General features: G+C 30.2%; 1 protein-coding gene across 1 annotated transcript in view; it reads left to right on the top strand.

Moving 5' to 3' along the window:
- The window catches only part of LOC143255360 (leucine-rich repeat-containing protein 57-like), a 33,746-nt gene extending 15,677 nt beyond the window's left edge, over positions 1-18,069 (top strand). Inside the window, exons 3-5 of the mRNA XM_076510883.1 lie at positions 2,925-3,193; positions 6,520-6,705; positions 9,006-18,069. Coding sequence (XP_076366998.1) covers positions 2,925-3,193; positions 6,520-6,705; positions 9,006-9,047 — 497 coding nt within the window. The 3' untranslated portion in view covers positions 9,048-18,069. The remainder of the gene's footprint in view (positions 1-2,924; positions 3,194-6,519; positions 6,706-9,005) is intronic.
- Positions 18,070-20,459: the final 2,390 nt, after the last annotated feature.

Genomic DNA, 20,459 nt, shown 5'->3' with positions numbered 1-20,459 from the left:
TAAATCATAAAATATTCATTCACTAAATAAATTAATTTATAATATCTATGCAGCTGTTTGGCAAAAGGATTTAGATCATTTAGTTTTTTGAGCAAATAAAAAGCTTTTACTTATAACAAATGCAGGGTAATGCATGTGGGTTATCATAATTTGAATTTAAAATATAGTATTTTTAATGGCATTATGGAAGTGAAAGATCTTTGTGCAAAGTTAATCACTCTCTTAACTCATTAACTATGGGGTTGGTCTTGGGGGGGCCTACCAGACAACCTTTTAATTCAGTAAGCATATATCATATTTTTTAAGTTAGTTTTAAGATTTTTTAAGTAATGTTTTTAATATCCATGTTTTTTTTTCTAATGTTGGTTATCCTCAAGCAAAGTAATTTTCATTTTAATATTACAAATACTTTTGTGCATCAGAGAATTTTTAAATTCAGTGTACAATATTTTAATAATCTTCAGATAATTATTAAAAGTTTTTTTTGAAAATCTTTGTATTTTATCTGTTACTTTCACTATTATTTCTCTGTATGGTTTGGTTGATTTGACTGACCTCATAAACACTATAAAAAATTAGGGAATAGATATAGAGTATGCATTTTTGTTTTAGAATGACAACAGGTTATAACAAAAATCAAAAATATTTATTCTAAATAGATTAAATCTTGTAACATTATATGTCTATATATATTTATTATTTTTACTTTACTGACCATTGAACTGTGTCTGACTAAGATTAGGGAAGTTGCATTGATGTGGTGCATGTGCACTAATGTAGTGGTCTCCTGGTGGGACAGTGATAAGTCTTTGGATTTACAATGCCATAATGAGGAGTTTTATTCCCCTTGGTGGACACAACAGATAGCCCAATAGGCTTTGTTATAAGCAAATAAGCACATACACTCATTTACCATATTCAAGACTATAAAACTGGCCTTTACAAAGTGACCTGTCTTGGCTGTGTTCTATTTAATAAAATAGTCAAATTGTGGTTTTAATACATCATTACTACACACACATTATTAGTATTTACAAACAAGTTTTTAAATTTCAGCTATTTTTCTTAAATGTAAAACAGTAAATAATGAAGAATAAAAACAAGTATCTCTTTTTAATTATGAACTTTAGTCATTTACTGCTTGCTGTAAGCTGCTAAGCCTTATAAAATTTCACATGTGGAGGATATAGAACAAAATAATTATCTTAGGTTTTATATATATATATATATATATGTGTGTTTTGAAATAACAAAAACCTTAAATTATTACATCAAAAACAAAGATTTATCAAGCTTGTAACTAAGCTGTATTTGGGTCTACAAAAATATGAATTTTTAAACTCACTAACATTTTACCTCACTGTTTGGAATTTAGGATTAAAAGAAAGAATTTCACATGCAAGTACTTTGTAGAGGCTGAGAAAACCACTGGGGAATTTCTGAACTTTTGATTTGGTTATATATATGGCATTGGGTAAAGTCAATATACGTAAGCAAGTAATTGCAAAAAAATGAAAGAGGTGGTGGGGGCAATTTGATAATGAATAAATGCATGAATATCTGACAAAATAGAAAGGATAGGAGGTTCTTTTATTAGATTCTATCTTATAAATATTGGTAATTTGAGTATCTGATTCATAAGAAATTACAGACTTTGTATTTGGACATCACTAACATCTAATTTGAACCAATGCTGCATTCAACATGCTGTGTGACACAAAAAAATTAGTATTCAGGATTCTTTTTTTTTAATATTACTTTTAAATTAAAAAGATAACTGATGTATAATATTAAAATGTGAATTATCTACAGCTCGATACCAGACTTATTTACATACAATCATCAAATAGTAGTCCAATAAACATTTTGAATGTGGGACACACGCACTAATTTACTGGTCCCATTTACCACTATCATAACACATCACATTACACACATGCACGCACGTTCTTACATCTCAGTCATATTTATTTAAACATTGAATAGTAAATAAAAATATATAAAAATGCAGTTATCTCTTTTTTAGTTCCAATCTTTAATGTTTGGTAGATTGATAAGCCATTCAAGTAGTGTGTTGTTACTATTGGTAGAACAAGTAGTATTTTTTGTTGCATTACAGGAATATTGAATACAAGTCTGAAGATTTTATAATTTTATTGAATAAGTTACTGGTCAGGCTGCATTTGGAGTATTATGTTCAGTCTTTGGCTTCATACTTTAGGAAGGATATGGAAGTGTTTGAAAGGGATCAGAGGAGGGTTACCTAGATGATATATGGCATTTTGAATCTGTGAAAACATTTATTACAGTGTATGGTTTAGTCATTCCAATGAACATCATAAGTGTTTGAATATTGGTCATGCTTTTGGAATGTTTAGAATTTAGAAGTATACTGTACAGGCAAACAAAGATAACTGTCCACTTTATCAAGTGCTTGTATAGGGAATGAGACCAAAAACACTGCTTTTAATCTGGAATATTGAGGTGGCTGTTACTGCAAGATTTATATTGGTTACAAACAGTAGTAGTTGAAAAAAAAAAAAAAAGAGACTGAAAAGGTCTATCCTTAATGGTACAGTGCTTGTTGTCTTGGAAGTGCACTGACTGTAATACCTAAAATACAAATAAGTTGGAGCAAATATCTAAAATTGTGATTGGAGATAGTTTGTCCAAACTGTTTTATGCAAATCACTAAAGGGGCTAAAATAGAAATAAATACAGTTGCTTAAGTTTTAGAAGAACTCTGAGATTAAACCAGTTTTTTATCTCTTTGCAACCATGCAAGAACATATTTATTTTGTTAAAATTTGAAATTTCACAGTTACAACATTTTACATTCATTTTTTTTTTTTTTCAAAACTAACCTAAAATAGTTTAAAATGCTATTTTCAGTCATTCAAATACTAGAAATGTTATCTGTATAGGTTTTTTACCTGAGGAAATGGGAAAACTGAAGAAACTTGAGACATTGTCTGTGAACAACAATCAGATTCTTACATTACCATCGTGCATTTCTGACCTAATTAATTTGAGATCGGTGTATCTTAGTGGCAATTGCCTTACAGACTTTCCAGTAGTTTTCTGTAATCTTCGTCATTTAGAGCTTTTGGATCTTTCTCAGAATAAAATTTCTCAAGTTCCAGAAACAGTGAAGAATCTTTATGTTTCAGAGCTAAATGTCAATCAAAATCAGGTGAGATATATTTCATAATTCACATATGATTAAAAGCAAAATGGTTAAGTAATTAATTGTATGTTTATTTGCAGTTAGAGCTGGGAGTTTAGTTGATTTTGTTAACTAATTAATCATCAAGCTTATTAATTGATTATATTTAACTAATTAGTTATTCTTACATGAGGTTGGAACAATAAAAAGTAGTAATAATGGGAAACAGTAATTTCAATTGGTGGATTATTTTAAGTCATGATGCTAATAAGCAAGTAAAACAACCTTTGAATAATTAAAGTTAATAATGAAACATCATCATGGCAATGTTTCTTTTACTTAATCAATTGAAATAATCAAAAATTGTAATAACTGGAAACATTAATTTTGATTAGATGATTATTTTTAACTAACTAATAAATTTCATTATAATTTTGATTAACTTATTTTACTTTAATTGATGCTCATAGGCAGTTGATTTTATTAAGTTAATTGCTCTGTACTATGTATGGTCAAAATCGTTGATAAATTGTAGGATTTAAAATAAGAATTGCTGTTTTGTTATTAATATATTACTAAAAACTCAGGGTTGACAGGCCAGCCAATTGACCAATCAAATAATGTTGAATGACAGACTGGTTAGTTGACTTTTTGGTTTTGACTGGTCAAATGATCTGAAACCTTTATTAAATACAATGAATTTTTGTTTAACTATTAGGCTCCCCAAATCCCCTTTGCTTATAAATGAATCTTGAAATTGGATCCTTGCTAGCAGACTTAAAAATGGACAAGTCTTCAATCAAAACAATGAAAAGATGTATTTGTTGTGTCAGTCTAATATTTCTCACTTTTTTACATATATTGTAAATATTATATATCTGTTATCAACCAAATTCTTATGTAGATTTACATTTCTTATATGCTATTCCCAAACTTCATAAATCTTCAATTAAATTTAGATTTATTTCTAGTCCAATAAGAAATGTTATTAAACATCCAGTCATTTTGTTAGATAAATTACTTAATATTTTATTTAATAAAATTAAAAATATAAGTGTTAATAATAAAAAAACACTTTTTGGACAATAAAAAATATTCAACATATTCTAAAATATCTAAAAAATTGTGAACAAGTAAAGAATATTCAAACATATATGTTGAAATATTGGTACAAAAATTAATATTTTATGGATTTAATAAACAAACTTTAAATAAAATTATTAAAATATTATGTAGTAAATATAATAACATATTAAATAAATACAAAAAATTAAACTTAAAGACATTTTACTGAAAGTTTCTGATAACTATTTTTAGTTGCAAATAAGGTCATTAAATAACTTAGCACTACTTTAAGCAGATGAAAACTTTGCTGCATTTAATAAAAAGGCTTGTTTAGAGTATGAAAGTTGGAAGTTACTGTAGATTTAATGGATGGTGGTTGGAAGCTATACTAGTTAGTTTAGATAACTGGTTGGGACCTTTCATAATAGTATAATTCATCTAGTTTGCTACTAATTTGTGCCGTACCATCACAATGGGGGTTGAAATGCTAACTTGAGGAGGTAAGTTTATTTAACTTAGTTACCCCCAAGTGGTAGTACCTTGTTATTCTTATTATTTATTTAATTCTTTCCATTTAGTTTTTATTTATTTTTTTCTTTACTTTGGAGAATAGTCACTTTCCCAGAACTGTCTGCAGGTAGTGAAGAGTGAAATAGATGTGTGGCATTGTAGGCTTGAGCACCTACGTCATCTCACTCACTTAACTTCTATATCTATTCCTTTATTTTTATGTGAGACTGGCAAACAGAAGTTAAGACTGATAGATTGTGTATCTGCACCGTAATGTGGGTCTTACTTCTTCAATCACCTTTGTACCTTTGTCATTATATATATAATAATGCATAAATTTAATTGGCCCCTGTACTTAATGTACTGATACCATTATAGGAAAACAATGCTATATTACCAGATATTTCAGTTTTGTGTAACAAACAGCTACTAATTTTTTAAACTTACTATTCAGTTTCGTAATAATAGCATATTATTAAACTAACATATTTTTATTTGGTAATATGACCAGTAATGTTATTTATAATATATAGTGGCAAAATGGCAAGTCTGCATGTATCATTGGATTTATTGTTGTCAAAAGGTTGGAACAGAGACCATAAAGTAATTATTTTTTATTTGCATATAATTTATATTATTTACATTGGATTAATAAATGTGAAGTATATGCAGTTGAGATAATAGAAAAACAACTAATAATGAAATGTTTCACTGGTCAGTTGATCAATTCTTTTTTAACCACTCAAATACCCAATCCTGCTAAAACGAGTTGTCATCAAAATTTATGCCCTGATAACTAAATCCTATTTATAGTGGGTTGATTAGTGGAAGTGTTTTGATTGATTATTTGGCTCATTAGTTGATTATATCTAAATGGTTGATTGTCATCACATGACACTTGTATAGTAGGAATAATTTAAAATGAAATGATTGGAAACACTAGTTTCAGTTACTTAATTTACATGACACCAATTCATGTAATTGATGCTTATGGGTAGTCTAATATATTGATTAATCAAGTTAATCACTCAGCTCTAACCCTGTTTTAGAACTGCATTATACAATTTCCTTGTTCATTTTATTGATACAGTAAAATTATGCAATTGAACAAGTGGTTTAACATCTGTTTCTTAAATAATAGCATGAAAGCTGATCTCTTTTTAGCCCATTTCTTTTATGAGTTCAGTTGCCCTTTATAGCTTCAAGATGAAAGACATTATTTAAATGAATACTATTATATCCAATGTTCATTATCAAAGGATGTACATCACATGAATTTAGCATTACCTTTTGTAGCATGTAGTTCATTAATTATCTGCTCTATTGCTGTTTTTTCACTATGTACTATGTCAGTATTCTACATGGTGTCAGTCATATGTAATTAGATTCAGACTTATTCACATTATGCTTGTATTCATACACCATTGAAATCTTGCTGTTGGTTTTCAAAAGGTTTTGATCAGTTATTCAGTTTTAGTTTTTTCCTTTAATAAATGTTGTGAGCCCTGCATACTTTCTAGAATCTTAGAATCTGTATGGTGCATATAAATATTTCTTATTAAAACATTCAAGAAATCAAAACCATACTCCGTTTTTTTTTTATGAGTTTTTGAGTTTTGTGTTAGATAATTTTTCTTTTTTTACTTTTGAGGAATGTGGAATACTATGCAGAATATTGCTCTTGAATACTTGATGGTCACAGGGAAAAAAGTGTACAGGTCCATTCCTGTGTTAGTGTGTTTTTCTCTATATGTACATTCTTACTTTTGGATTTTCAGATTTCTTTGTTGTCAGAAGCTATTGCTGATTGTCCCAGATTAAAAGTCCTCCGGGTAGAGGAAAATTGTCTACCATTATCTGCTGTTTCAGGAAGAATATTAACAGATTCACAGATCTCTCTTCTAGCTGTTGATGGAAATCTTTTTGAAATGAAAGAATTTCATGGTCTTGAAGGTTATGAGAAAGTGAGTTCAGTTTTAAAAATGTTATGCATTACAATATACAGGGTGGTTCAAAAGTGACTATACTATAGCTCTTTCATTTAGGACATAGCTTAATTTATAACTGTTACTCAGAAAAACTATAATTAAATTTGATTAAAGTTGTCTTAGTAATAATTTCTTGAACATCAACTGTACTGACTATATATATAATGAAACATGAGATTTCTGAATGTTATAAATTTTTATGGTGTACATGTTTTCAAGGTATGACAGCTTAATAATAAAGCTCAATGTTTTAATAGTATTTGCCAATTTATTAATTAGTATGAGCCTCTAAATTTGCACATGCTATCCAAGGTGTAGTTCTTTCATAACTTTTCACTACTACATTATTCTTAGTGTTTTCTTCCTATTCACAATTGTAAAGTAATTATTGAATTACTTCTGATTTCATATTATAGGCCTCTTCTGAAGGTTGTCATTTGCACATTTTGCAATAAACTTTTTATCTAACTTTAACTATTACCAGTAACAGTAGTAATATTTTTATTTAAAACATATCATAATTGCAATTAGAAATAATTAAGTTGCCAGTTAGTCAGTTTATATATTTGTTGAGTAAATATACAAATAATATTCAAAAAAGATTTATTTTTCTTCTTTATTATCCATTCAACCTGTTTATAAACAGTATGAGCTTACATTATCCCAAGTTATCTGATGCCCTTTCATTGATGACAATTTCTGGAGTTTTCAAATAGGTATAATTTAATATAAATATTTTCACATTCACAAAAAAACAGAAAGGAATGTTAACAGAAATTATAAAAAGAAACCCTTTTATAATTATTTATTCTACTGTTATGTGGTATTCTTAATTCTTGCTCTGTCCATACTTTATTTTCAAAGCCATGTTTCATTATTAAATTATCAAATCAGTTGATGTAGCAAGGTCTGTGAAAAAACTAAAGGAAATGTTTGAAAATCAATCATTGAATAATATATTCTTAAGAGCTGATATGTTTTTAGCATACAGTTGTTTTTTTGGCAGGGGCAAAAAAATGTCTAAAAATAATTTAGACATATTGTAGGTGTTTGGAAAAATTCAAAGTAGAATAATTAACTATTGTAATGTATTTGGCATTAATATTCTGTTAGCTCAGAAATAATCAGTTATTGGCTGAGGCCTTACCTAGATTGTTATAGACTCCAGCTGTGTTACTTTTAACTCTTTTGCAACTGGTCACAGAACTGGCCATGCCATTTCATTTGTTGGCTTGCATTTAAAATTCTATTGATTTACTATTTTATGAATTTATAACAATAAGTTTGGAACCAAATTGTAGATTATAATTCGAACTTTAATATTATATATGAGTTAATTTATAAATTTAAAAGGAAATATTGAAAGAACACACCTAAATATAGATTTTAGTGAGTCATGTGACTCTCACATTACAGAAGTAATTAGCTTCATAATTTATTTTGACGTTCTCTGAAACGTGTTATGGTGTTAAAGCCATTTATGACTTTTTAGTAATATTCTTTGCTATTGCTCTGAACATGCTGGTTTAAATAAGTAGTTTCTGAAAAAAGTCATTGGCCTATAGTGACTGTGTGATTTCATTCTAATTAACAAGTTTTTCTCTGGTTTCTACAACAGTTGGTACTGTGTAATTGCTTTTATAGGCATCCTGTTGCTTCTGTAACCTATTCTATACAGTTATTTTCAATGTTTTGAAAAAGACCAGAATGGTTTGTAATGAAAATTCTTGAAGTTTTATTGGTTTTGAGCATGAATACTTTACTCAGTATTTATCCTCAATATACTATGTACTTAAATATAAATTGATAGTCACTTTTATAATATTAAAGCATATAATTAAGAGGAAGACATTACAATACAAACAATTTATTATATTTTTCTAAACCTTCTGTATAACTTTGGTTTCAAGTGTAACAGTTAATTTTTGATACTGCAGTGGTATAACTAATATGTCCAAAGTTTTACACATGTAAACTTTTGTACCAAATTGTTTTCAGTAAATTATCTTACTTTATTTAAGTTTGTTAGCATGTAATAGCCTTAATGAAGCTGAAAACAATGGTTTAATTCTCAAGGAATAACCCATTTAGAAGTCACCATTTACCAAGAAAGTTTGACTTAATCATTTTCTTTTTTTAGTGTTGAAAACTACTCAAAGATTTCGGGTTTTAATATAGAAGTAATTTTTCATGACTGGTATGTAAAATCTTAGTATTGATGAATTTTAGTGATATGTGAATTGAACATACTGAATCAATTTTATATAATCTTACAGTACATGGAGAAGTATACAGCAACCAAAAAGAAGATGTACTGATGAAAGAACTATGTACCAGTGGCCCAAGTGCATATATACATGTTAACTTTAAAGAAATATTTTCAGTATTTCCAAAAGAGTATAATATTTGTTTACTTGATTTAAAATTTACTTTTGTTAGCCTGTTTATCATTGTAAACAATTTATATTTAATTTGATTTCTTTGTTTTTCCAATTTTTAAAACAATTAAAATTAGTCCTTTTTTTGATCAGAACCCTTTGGAAAAGTAATAGTAATAGTTAGGAAGTAAGATCATGTAGATTCAACTTTTGATTAAAATTATTGAATACTTAAGACTAAATTTTAAATTGTTTAATTAGATCTCGATTTTAGCACATTAACAGTCACCTTTCATTTTTACATGTATTACTTTGTGATCCTTTTTAAGTCATCTTTACACTTTTAAAATTCTTTTAGAATTATTCTTTGTTATGGATTATCTAAAGCTACCTAATGTTTTATTTTCTAAGTCTGGGATGTACCAATTTTGAATTTGGTGATTACCATTTATACAGAACTTTCAGATAAGAACATTTTTGTGAAGCAGTACTTGTGTCAGTACTTGCTATTATGGACTTTATGGCAGTGTTGCTTGAGCTGAAAAAACAACACCAAAAAACATGTACAAGACAGGGATATGAGCCAGAATGATAATCCTCTTGCTTTCAAGTCAATCTAAAAAATCCTAGTATATTATTTCATACCATCTTGATTACTTACATCAGTGATAATTCCCATTATATATATTCAAGAGACATGATGCCCAATATACACTAACTTCTACAAATCTCTGACCATGCCTTGAAATTAATACAACCTCATTTCAGAAGGATGTGGTATATAAACAAAGTCAGGTGAGTATAAAACCATTTGAACAATTATTGTGGCATATAACACTTGATTAATGTCCCTTGCTGGAACAGCGGTAAGTCTTTGGATTTACAATGCTAAAATCAGGGGTTTGATTCCCCTCAGTGGACTCAGCAGATAGCCCAATGTGGCTTTGCTATAAGAAAAAAAAACATACACTTGTTTAATACTTGTGGCATTTTTTAGATAGTTTTACTACTTGTTTAATACCTTCTTTAATAGTGACAAGATAGGTTTGCTGAATATTGGGAGATTTATTAAGATATTTACTGTGAAATAATTCTGTTTTTCCTGACTTAACTGTGTTCATCAGAAATAGAGAGGGACTGAACACAAATATACAATGAGACAACACAATCTTTATAGAAGAAAACTAAAAAATGTATTTTACATCCACATTGGGCACTTGCCATCAGTAGATAGTTAGATTTGAAGTTTTTTAACTCACTCAGATCATAAGCAAGACTAACTCTGTTAATATTCTGTTCCAATGTGAATGAATGTCATGTTACTTAATATCAGACATATTCATAGTGGCTACCACAATCCATAAGACTGGTTATTTCCAATGAAGGATAAGAGAGGTAATAAGAGATCTAATTAACAGTGAAAATGACTGTGTAATTTTGCACAATATAGAGGACCTTGCACCTATCTTTACCATGTAAAGACTAAGCATGCAACTCTAGGTGAATAAAAATAAACAGTTAGTAGCTAGAACAATAATACCTTAATAACCTTATTAGTGAATGTGTTATACTGAAGCTAAATATATCAGCACAAATAAGTTTTGCAAAATTTGTATATTAATATAAGAAGGCAGCAAACACATGGTATGCTTATGTATCACGTACTAAAGGAATAGCATTAAGTTTACAGTCTTTGTATATCCAGTGTATGTCACCTAATACATACTGATCACATGTAAATTTAGAAAATATGTATTTGAGGTATACCTAAGTAGAGATATGCTCTTTACTAGTTATGGAATAGTGACATCAGTAGTTCTCTCAGCTGCAGTGTTCTGTTTCCTATGGTGATTGCATGAAAAATGTATTGAAAAATTTTATTTGTTTTTTTTATATTATCTTTGTTTCTCAATTTTAGCTTCTATCACTAAGAAAACTATTAGAAATTTCTAAAGCTTTTTTCACTTAAACTGAAATTAATATGTGTAGAACAGAATATTATTAAGTTCCTTTCTACTACTTCAGCCATAACAGTGTGTTCAGTTATGGAAATGACAGTGAATGCATGACATTCACTTACATGTTTTCAATGCAGCTGTCTAAAAATCCTATTAAATTTTCTAATACGGAATTAGATGTTAATCATGCATAGTACTTACGATTATAAATCATGAGAGTTAATTATTAAAATTAATAAGGGTGTTATAGATGTAGGTACTATACATCTACACTAATTAACTTTACACAACTATTAGTTATTAATTAAAGTGATAGTAAGTTTATGGATCATAAGGATAAAAATTATAAAACACAATCACATTTTGTTAAATTTAATGCATATCGTATGTGGTATAGTCTTCTTTAATATGCATAATTCATTGTTGGAACTATAAATTAAAGTTTCTCACTTTTCAAATTCAGAATAATATTTTAAGTGAAAAGTATGCATTGAAAATTACATTACTTTGCATAATAGATAGTTTTCTAGGACTAGCCTTTGGAAAAAAATATTAAACTGAAATAGATATTGTGCTACATGTTTTTCAGTATAGTGCTGTAAAATGACTGTTTACTGATACACTCTTATATATAGACGTTGTAATTAAAATAAATTTGTTTTCATTTTTGCTTCAGGTTATGGAATGCACCAGTTTGAGAGTTGTGCATACACAATCATGAGGGTAGTTTGTCTTTTTAACTTGCATGTATTGTTATTTATTTTTTAGTTGAAATTGTTTATATTTAGTTGAATATGTTTTAATCTATTGTATAAAAATATAAAGTGTGGACTAGATGGAAAAGTAAACACATTTATTAAACAGTACTGTATTAGCACATTGTTTTTAAGATGTTCTGTAAAATAATAGATTTCATACCATGGCCACTGAACCTAACCTTAAGAATTATAAACTGCTTTGCTATGACATTGATGTAATTACATTCCTCAATAATATTTAAACAACTTTCTACAGATCAGTGTACTTTAACATCAATATATTTATGGCAATTTTTATGTTGCCTTGTTAAGAAATTTTATAAACAGTATCGTACTGGGAAACACTTCTCTCATTTTAAACAGAAATTTGTTAACAATAGGCAAAAGTGGAACACTAATTTTAGAGAGAAACCAATAACATTCAAATAAAGAGGTTCATAGATCAGTTACTGGTTCTGAAGAAACTGGTATATCAATAGAATGCATATAACTGTACACTTCCTTTGAAATCAATGACTATGACCTTCACAAATGATATTTTTGAAATCTATTGTGAACATTAATATAACTGTAAACAACTATGATCCTTTTTAAACAGTCCTCACAAGTACAATAAATGTGATTTTGAAACTTGCATAGAAATTATTGAAGAGCTTTATTTTCTTATTTGTCAGCATTTCTAGATGCAAAACTTTTGTAATGAAATTATGATTACAGATCTAGTTAATATTCATGTATTTTACATGTCGAGAAATTTAGGCTTAGCATTATGATTTAAAAAATTTCAATAGATTGCATAAGAGAAAGGAAACTTAGAACATGTATGTGGTGTCCACACAAGTTAGCTGTGACATAGATATGTATATTTGAACATATTTTATATACCTTTCACTAATTTCTAAATGCCTGATACCTTAAAGCACCTTAAAAATTATAGACATAAGCACATATATATATATATATATATATATCATTTTTGATTCCTTTAATTTTATTGTTAATAACATTTGATTTAAAAAACTGAGAATTAGAAATGTATATATTTTTACAAATGCTATAATGTTACAGAAATTTTTAAATTCTGTCTGCAGTGAAATATTAATATTGTGTAAGATATTTTTTTGGCAATGGAGATTTAAATCTTTTTGGAGTTCACTTGATCTACATAAGTGCTGTTCAATTGCTTACACTTGTTACAAATTAACAAATTCTTCTATGTGCTAGTGTTATTTTGCTGACAAATCACAGTATAGTTATGTATTTATTATACAGGGTGTTCGGAAAGTCACTGTGCACTTACATATTTTATTAACAGACATATTTCAATATAGAATACAGGAGGTAAATATGAATGACAATTATAAACAATGTTGTAAGTGACCCCCCATTGGCATCAATACAGGCCTGGATCCTTCTTATTTTGTTTCTAAACACTGCTATCAGTTTCTGGCTTGAAATAGACTGAATAAAATATGATTACAAAACTGCACAGTGACTTTCTGAACACCCTGTATTATGAGTACTTTAATGAATTATAATTGTATATATATTTTTAGAAAATGTAATTTAGGTGCACTACTTGTAAAAAGAGAAAGAAATTAGTTGATTGCCCTTTTTTTTCTTTTTCCTCTACTCATGACACTCAAATTATCTGGTTTCTTGGTAGGTTTACAGACATGCAATGCTAAAATTTTATTCCCTGCAGTGAACAAAGTGCCGATAAGCCAGTGTAAGTTTATGCTAAAAAACAACGAAATTACCTACAGTGATTTCCTTGTTTTAGTATTTTAAAAAAGAAATTAGAAGTTATTTAAAATAATATTTGATTTAGAAATTAATACTGGATTACCAGAGATGCCAACTATTTCAAATGACTGAGCGTAATGATTGTGGACAGAGCCATTTATCATTTGCAGCTACTAGGCCTGACCAATGTCTCTAAGCTGTTTATTATTATAACTATTATTATTTATTACTGCTATAGATTGCTCATTTATGACTGTGTTTTGTATATTTAATAAATAAATTTTAAAAAATTATTTTGAAATTGTGTCTTTTATTTAGTTCAGAGTAACAAACACTGGTAAAACAACATTGAACATGCACAAAAGGAAGCAGAAAAAGCCTTTGTGTAAGGGCTAGTTTATATCATCTTTATGACACTTATTGTAATGGCTTTGCAGCCTTTGCTTTCATGAGAATGTCTCTGGATGGTTGGGAGTTATAACAACATTGCCCATTTGACAGCATATACATCTTGTGTGTTATAATACTGCTCAAACCTGAGGTGCTCAAGTTTGGTTTGAACTTGCTTTTGTTTTTAGTCACTAAACTAAATATCCTTTCACTGTCAGCATTAGAATGGAAGAATTCCAAGCATAACCCTACACAGAATGTCATACTTCTGGTTGCCATTTCCATCCTTAACTGTAGACAGCTGAACCCAAAACTTGTCAACATTCAACTGAAAGACAGTTTCTGTGAAAGTATCAATTTGATAGTTCAAATATTGTCCTTCCAACTTGTCAATAGTGTCATGCTCATGTGTAATGACAGGGACAGGATACCTATCTGTGAAGAAGCTTAGAGAAGAGGAATCTTTGCTGACTTTCAGTTTTGTATCAGAAACCTCTGCGTGAATCAGAAGTTCATCATTTAGAGGAAAATGTTTCATCATGTAATATATAGCTGCAATATACTATTTCTTGACACTGATGTAGAAGATGATCAGGTCCAGGTCCTTTTCATATTTAACAATGCATTCTTTGGCAGCATTTTCAATAGAAACTGCCTCATCAGATGTGTGCAAGGATTCATTATTGTAGTCAAGTTTAGTGATGTTGCCTTCAAGATATTTCTGGCTTGACATATCTGACAAGTATATTTTTAACTTGTGTATGCAAGGTTTTTCTCTTTGCAATATCAAATTGGCTTGCTCAAATAGAGGAATTGCAGACTGAAGAAAAAAGACAAAATAACAAGTCCATTTTGTTGTCCAAGTAAACTATTAACTTACCTAACTTGCTCTGCGCATAACTTTTCTTGGTTACTTCCTTGCTAGCTTTCGTTTTCTTCTCGTTTTTCATTGATTGTCTCTTCTTTGGTTCAAGGTCAGACTGCCTAAATATGTATTGAGTTATATCAAATGTTTCTTCGTCTGCTTTTGGAGACTGTCTTGTGTCCCTGTGTGGCTGAGAGGATATCCTGACTGAGCTGCACGTTTAGATCCTTTTGAATCTAGTTTTTCCTTTTCACAGTGAAAATACTTCTTCAATGGCTTCCACATGTCCAATATTCTGTTGAGGCACACCCCAAGTGATAGCCATCTTGTGTTAACAAGTTGTAGAATTTTTCTTGTTTCTTTGTCATACAATCCTTGAAACTCTTTGAAATGTTGTTTTCTGCTAGCACTTTTGTCCAGAAAATAGTAGATATCTATCAATATATCAGAAACTGGGCAGAGGCAGTTCTCTGGAAGCTTTCTGGGCAGCAATATTCATAAGGTGACAGGCACAGCCCACGAAGTAAGTTCTAGGCTGTCGTCTTGAGATGTGTCCCATCACACCTTTACCTATACCAGACATAACTGAGACATTGTCTGAAGAAAAACTTAAGACAGTTTTCCCATGGAATTTTCCTCTTTGTCAGTTCATGGTCCGAAAGCTTGAAAATATTCTCTCTCATTGAAGCTTCTTTCCATACCACCATTGTCAAAGGAGAACAAACAATTTTTCCAAGCAAAGGGTCAAGATATTGTACAACCACTGGATACAATTTTGAGTCATCCATGTCTGTGGATCCATCTGTGGCTAAACTATAAACACTGTTAGTAAGTATGCTTGAAATCATTTTGTCATCTTCACAATCCAACATTTGTACAATGGCTGTAGTTTTGGTTCTAGCACAGCCATATTTTTTTGCTATATCAGAGTCTGGAAAAATTTTTTGAATAGATGTCCTGCATGATCGGCTACAACTAGGTGTAAATTATGAGCAATGATGAATTGCATGAATATCACTCTTTGTGGTTTCATATTCTGAATTCTTACTCATAAATGTCGTTATTTGCATTGTTTTTGTCTTTTTCTCTGCCTTTTGTTGGTGAGATGCCAATTTTGTATGTCTGGAACAATCGTTTATCCCGCCATGCACCACAGAAAAATCGACGTGACAAACTGTATAAAATGCATGAGTGTCACTGGCTTTTGATGCAATGACTGGATATTTTGCACTATACTTTTTCCTAAATTTTTGATTCACAGTTTTAGTCCTTTTAGATTTGCCAGTAACAAGACAATCTGGTGAACGAGGACTCTTTTTTTTTCCATCTTGTGAACGATCAGATTGGTGTTTCTGTGGCATTTAGAAAACAAGAAATACCCATCTACGTGAGTGCTGATTGGCTGACAAGCACTGATGACTTAACTATGGATTCCCCCACGTACTCAGTATGGAGATGCACCACACTCAAACTATTGGTAGATGTCGGAGATACAAATTTTTTATTATTTCAAGCAAACGTAATTATTGCAGGTCGTAGCCATTTGGACTATGTCTTTTATTTATCAAAATTTATTTGTATCTCACTAGAAATTTTCACCCCTTTCAAGCCCTAGGGGAACAATTTATTACTTTATTGTATAGGCCTATATAATATATAATAATTTGGGAGTTGCAACATGTCATAATGTTTGTCTGTATGAGTGTATACACCAAAATCGTAATGATTACGCTCAGATCGTAATGGTTGGCATCTCTGGATTACATATCAAATTTTAACTTTAAAATGATGATTAATAGACAAGGAATTTTCTAATCCAACTTAAAAAATTATTGTAGAGCTGGAAATATCAGTCTTGATAATTTTGCTTGCTGCATAACATGTCAAGAGTTCTATGTCTTCTTCACATAATTTTCTTTGATAAACTGCACTAACTTGTCCCTATTGATTGTAGTGACCTACAATTTTCACAGAAGCTCCCAAAAAGTTCCCCAATAAAATTAAGTCATCAATAGCTGACCAGTTTTGGATAATAAGTTAATTTTTATGCAAAGAATTTTGAAAATCTTGTTTGGCATTTTTTATACTTGAATTTTCTCTTTGTAATTCATTGCATTTGAATGGGAAAATGTTCCAAATAATAGTTATAGGTTGTCATCTGAGCTATTGATATGATATGAAACCTTCTAATGTAGTGCCTATGAGAATGAAGATATTGAGAGTCAATTACAATGTTCTCAAATATAGAACTCTTGAGTCACCATTAAAGAAATATGTTTCTGAATATAAAACCTTGAACAGTAATAAATATTCATTCAGGTGTACTTTTTCAATTATTTAATAAATTTTAGCCTTCTCTGCCTAAATTCAAATAAAGTACACTGATTTTATAATGAAGAAGTATATAATAAGTAAGGCATCTCCAATCATTATCAAGAAAAAAAAGACACAAGCTATCCAATTCATATATTTTACATTTGTGGTAGAACAACACCAGTGGAGTGTATTATTTTAGTAATGCTAATCCAAGAGTTCTATGCTAATCTGAGACAGGTACATTTGGGATGCCATATTTCTACTTTCACTAGCACAGGGTTCAAATTATAGCTAAGATATTAAAACTTTCATTTGGAATGTTTTCAAATTTGATGCAACTCAAATCATGGAAATAAAAAACAAAACATGAGTTACAGAGTCAAAAGTTCTTAAAAGAGAATTATCCAGTTATTGTTTTACAAATTCAGTGTTTTGATGGAAAATCTTTCAGAAATGTTTTTCCTTTTAAACCATGTATGAACATGAGTTGTGTTGTATCAGGTTAAGTGAGAATTCAAGATGTTGACAGTTTCTCAAAGAAATGAAGTAGATGAGGCATTTTGAAACATTTAAGATGCTATTCACCACAAAAAAATGTATACTGGTATTTTCATCTTTAAATAATTTATTTGAAGTTTTTCAAATTTTTAAAATTACAGGGCTATAATATATATATAGGAAGAAACTATATGTTTTAAAATGTTATTTTAGAAGACATTAAAATATTTACAGCTTTTTTTAGGTGGTTATAAACTGGTAGATGAGGTAATATCTAAAATATGAGATTTACTCTTAATATGTTGTAAAATCTCAGAAGTATGCATAAATATATATCTTTGCTTGATTACTTCATGTTCAGATTATTAAAAGTAAATAACTGTATATAGGTCAGGCAGAAATGTTCATTAAATTCTTATTGCATATACAAGGCTATTTACTTAGAGTTATTATTTAGTTTCATAACACAAATGTTAAAACAAATTATTTTCAAACCAACATTTATGACAAGGTTTGTCAGGTAACTCAGCATGAATGGTACATTGTGTATTCATTTTCTTACTTGAAGCTTTTAACTTTTTCTCATTACATGAATACTGTTATCATTTTGTAGAGATAGAGTGAATAAGAAATAAAAGTAAGACAAAGTTAGTGAGAGATACAGATCTAGACTGTTTCAGTGTCTAAGTTTAGCCATAAAGGATGTATAGGTAGAGATTTTTAAAGTGTTATAATTACAGATTTTATTGTAATAAACTGAGTAGAGAAGAAAGGTGAGCAACTTGGACTAAAAGATAGTGATCTGTTATAGTTTATTAATCAACAACAAGAACTAGAGAAAGAACAGAAGCAACAGAAGACAGAGATGAAAGGAAGAAAGAATAATAAAATAAGAGAGAAAATAAAACAGGCAATAGAGGGAATAAGAGCACAACTTCAACTCACCAAGTTCACCTAAAGGAGGAAGGACCCAAGACTGACAATGAGGACAAGGCCAGTCAATTCAAACTACCTAAAATTTGATGAACAGAAAGATGACATGGATACTTTCATGATGAAATATAAAAATATTTTCCAAAATTGAGAATTGGGAAAAATGTGATTGGGCAGTCTGTCTCAACCCCTTCTCGCAGGAATGGCATCAGAAGATGCCCTGGACTATGACAAATTGAAAGTGATTTTGCTGAAATGTCATGAACTTACCAAAGAAGGCTTTTATTAGAAGTTTAAAAAAGTGAGATCTGATACTGGAAAAACTGTACTTCAGTCTGTGGTATGTGTATAGCAATGCTTCACAAAATGTGAAAATAGTTTTGAGAAACTAGCAGCTCTATTAATACATGAATAGTGCATGGTCACTTGCTAAACTGAGAGATAATTTTTCCTAAGCAACCTTTTTTTTACAAAATAGGGCACAATGCAAGTGATTGTACACACCAATAAGCAACAGCAGAAGTCTCAATATAGGTAATTGAAGCTACCTGCAAAGACAGTATTGGCAAGAAACAAGATGAGAGCAACTATCACTGTGGAAACTGCTGTCAGAAAAAACAGAGTAGAGACAACCCACCAGTTTCTTACCACATGATGAAACTGCTATTTTCATGATTAATCAATGCATGACCAGCTCAAGTTAGAGAACAAGTCAACAGTGCCAGTGGTGATTGGAGCTTGTGCCAAACATCACAAGGTGCCAACAAATGCCTGTCTTAGGGGTGTAGGAAGATGACTGTTCTGTTCCCTGATAATAGGGGAAGGCTGTGTTAAGGATAAGAAAGTGAATGCCCTATAATATACTGGGTGCAGTAGCACAGCAGTGAAAACCAGTTTTGAATTTGATGGCTAAATGATAGACAAGGTACATTTTTGTGCACTGATTGATGGAACAGTGAGAAAGTTTCCCATAGAAGAATAAAGATGGACACTCCATACTATGTGGGAGATCTTGAGGCCATGTGTATGAAGGTTCCCACCTATGATTTGGTAATTGGAAATATACCAGGCAGTAAAAGTTTTAAGGAACTGCACAGAAAGAGAATGGATGAATCATCTGTAATCACCACTAGAGCTCAAGAAAAGAAGAATAAGCAAGACATCTAGCTTCTGCAAGTATTAAGAGGCAACATATTTAATGTAGGTTTGCAGTAAGCACAAAAGAAAGACCCTTCACTGCAGAAACGTTGTGACAGTGCCTGGCAAAAAATAAAGTACAAGACAAAGAGGAAAAAAGACATACAGAATAAAGGACTGGAAGAGGGAGTGTTGTTCTGGATTTACAAAGGCAGATATACTGGGCAAGTAAAAAAGATCTTAGTATTAACAAAATACCAGACTCGAGTAATGAAGTTAGCTTGTGAATCTATTGTAGGAAGAAAGAATATGGCAAACAGAACTGCCAGCACTGCCAAAAATAGAGATGGAAAGAGTAAAAGAAGCCCCAGTGGAAGTAGTCTGCAAAGTAGGTTTCCCAAAGGAAGTCTTGAATGGCAGAGGGACTTAGTTTACCTCAATGCTGTTACAAGAGATGTGCATACTCATCAGAATTAGGCAACTCTTTACAATACCAGGTGTAATGGACTTTGTAAGAAAGTCTACTGTGCCAATGTGCAGATGTCTTCACAGATAAATCAAACAAGACTTAGCTTGTGCAACACAGCGTCAAGACTACAACTATGGACCCAATCAAGGTGAAGTCCTAACAGGTGCCATGTGCAGTAAGGGACCTGATAAATAAGGAATCATTGAGCTATTTAATTCAGCTTACTATTCACCAGTATTAACTGGGAAGAAGGATGGATCAAACTGCTTCTGCATAAATTCC

The sequence above is a fragment of the Tachypleus tridentatus genome, chromosome 1 (assembly GCF_004210375.1).
Source record: "Tachypleus tridentatus isolate NWPU-2018 chromosome 1, ASM421037v1, whole genome shotgun sequence".
NCBI lineage: Eukaryota > Metazoa > Arthropoda > Merostomata > Xiphosura > Limulidae > Tachypleus > Tachypleus tridentatus.
The sequence above is the reverse complement of the archived record's forward strand: the minus strand, read 5'-3'. Positions and strand labels throughout refer to the sequence as shown.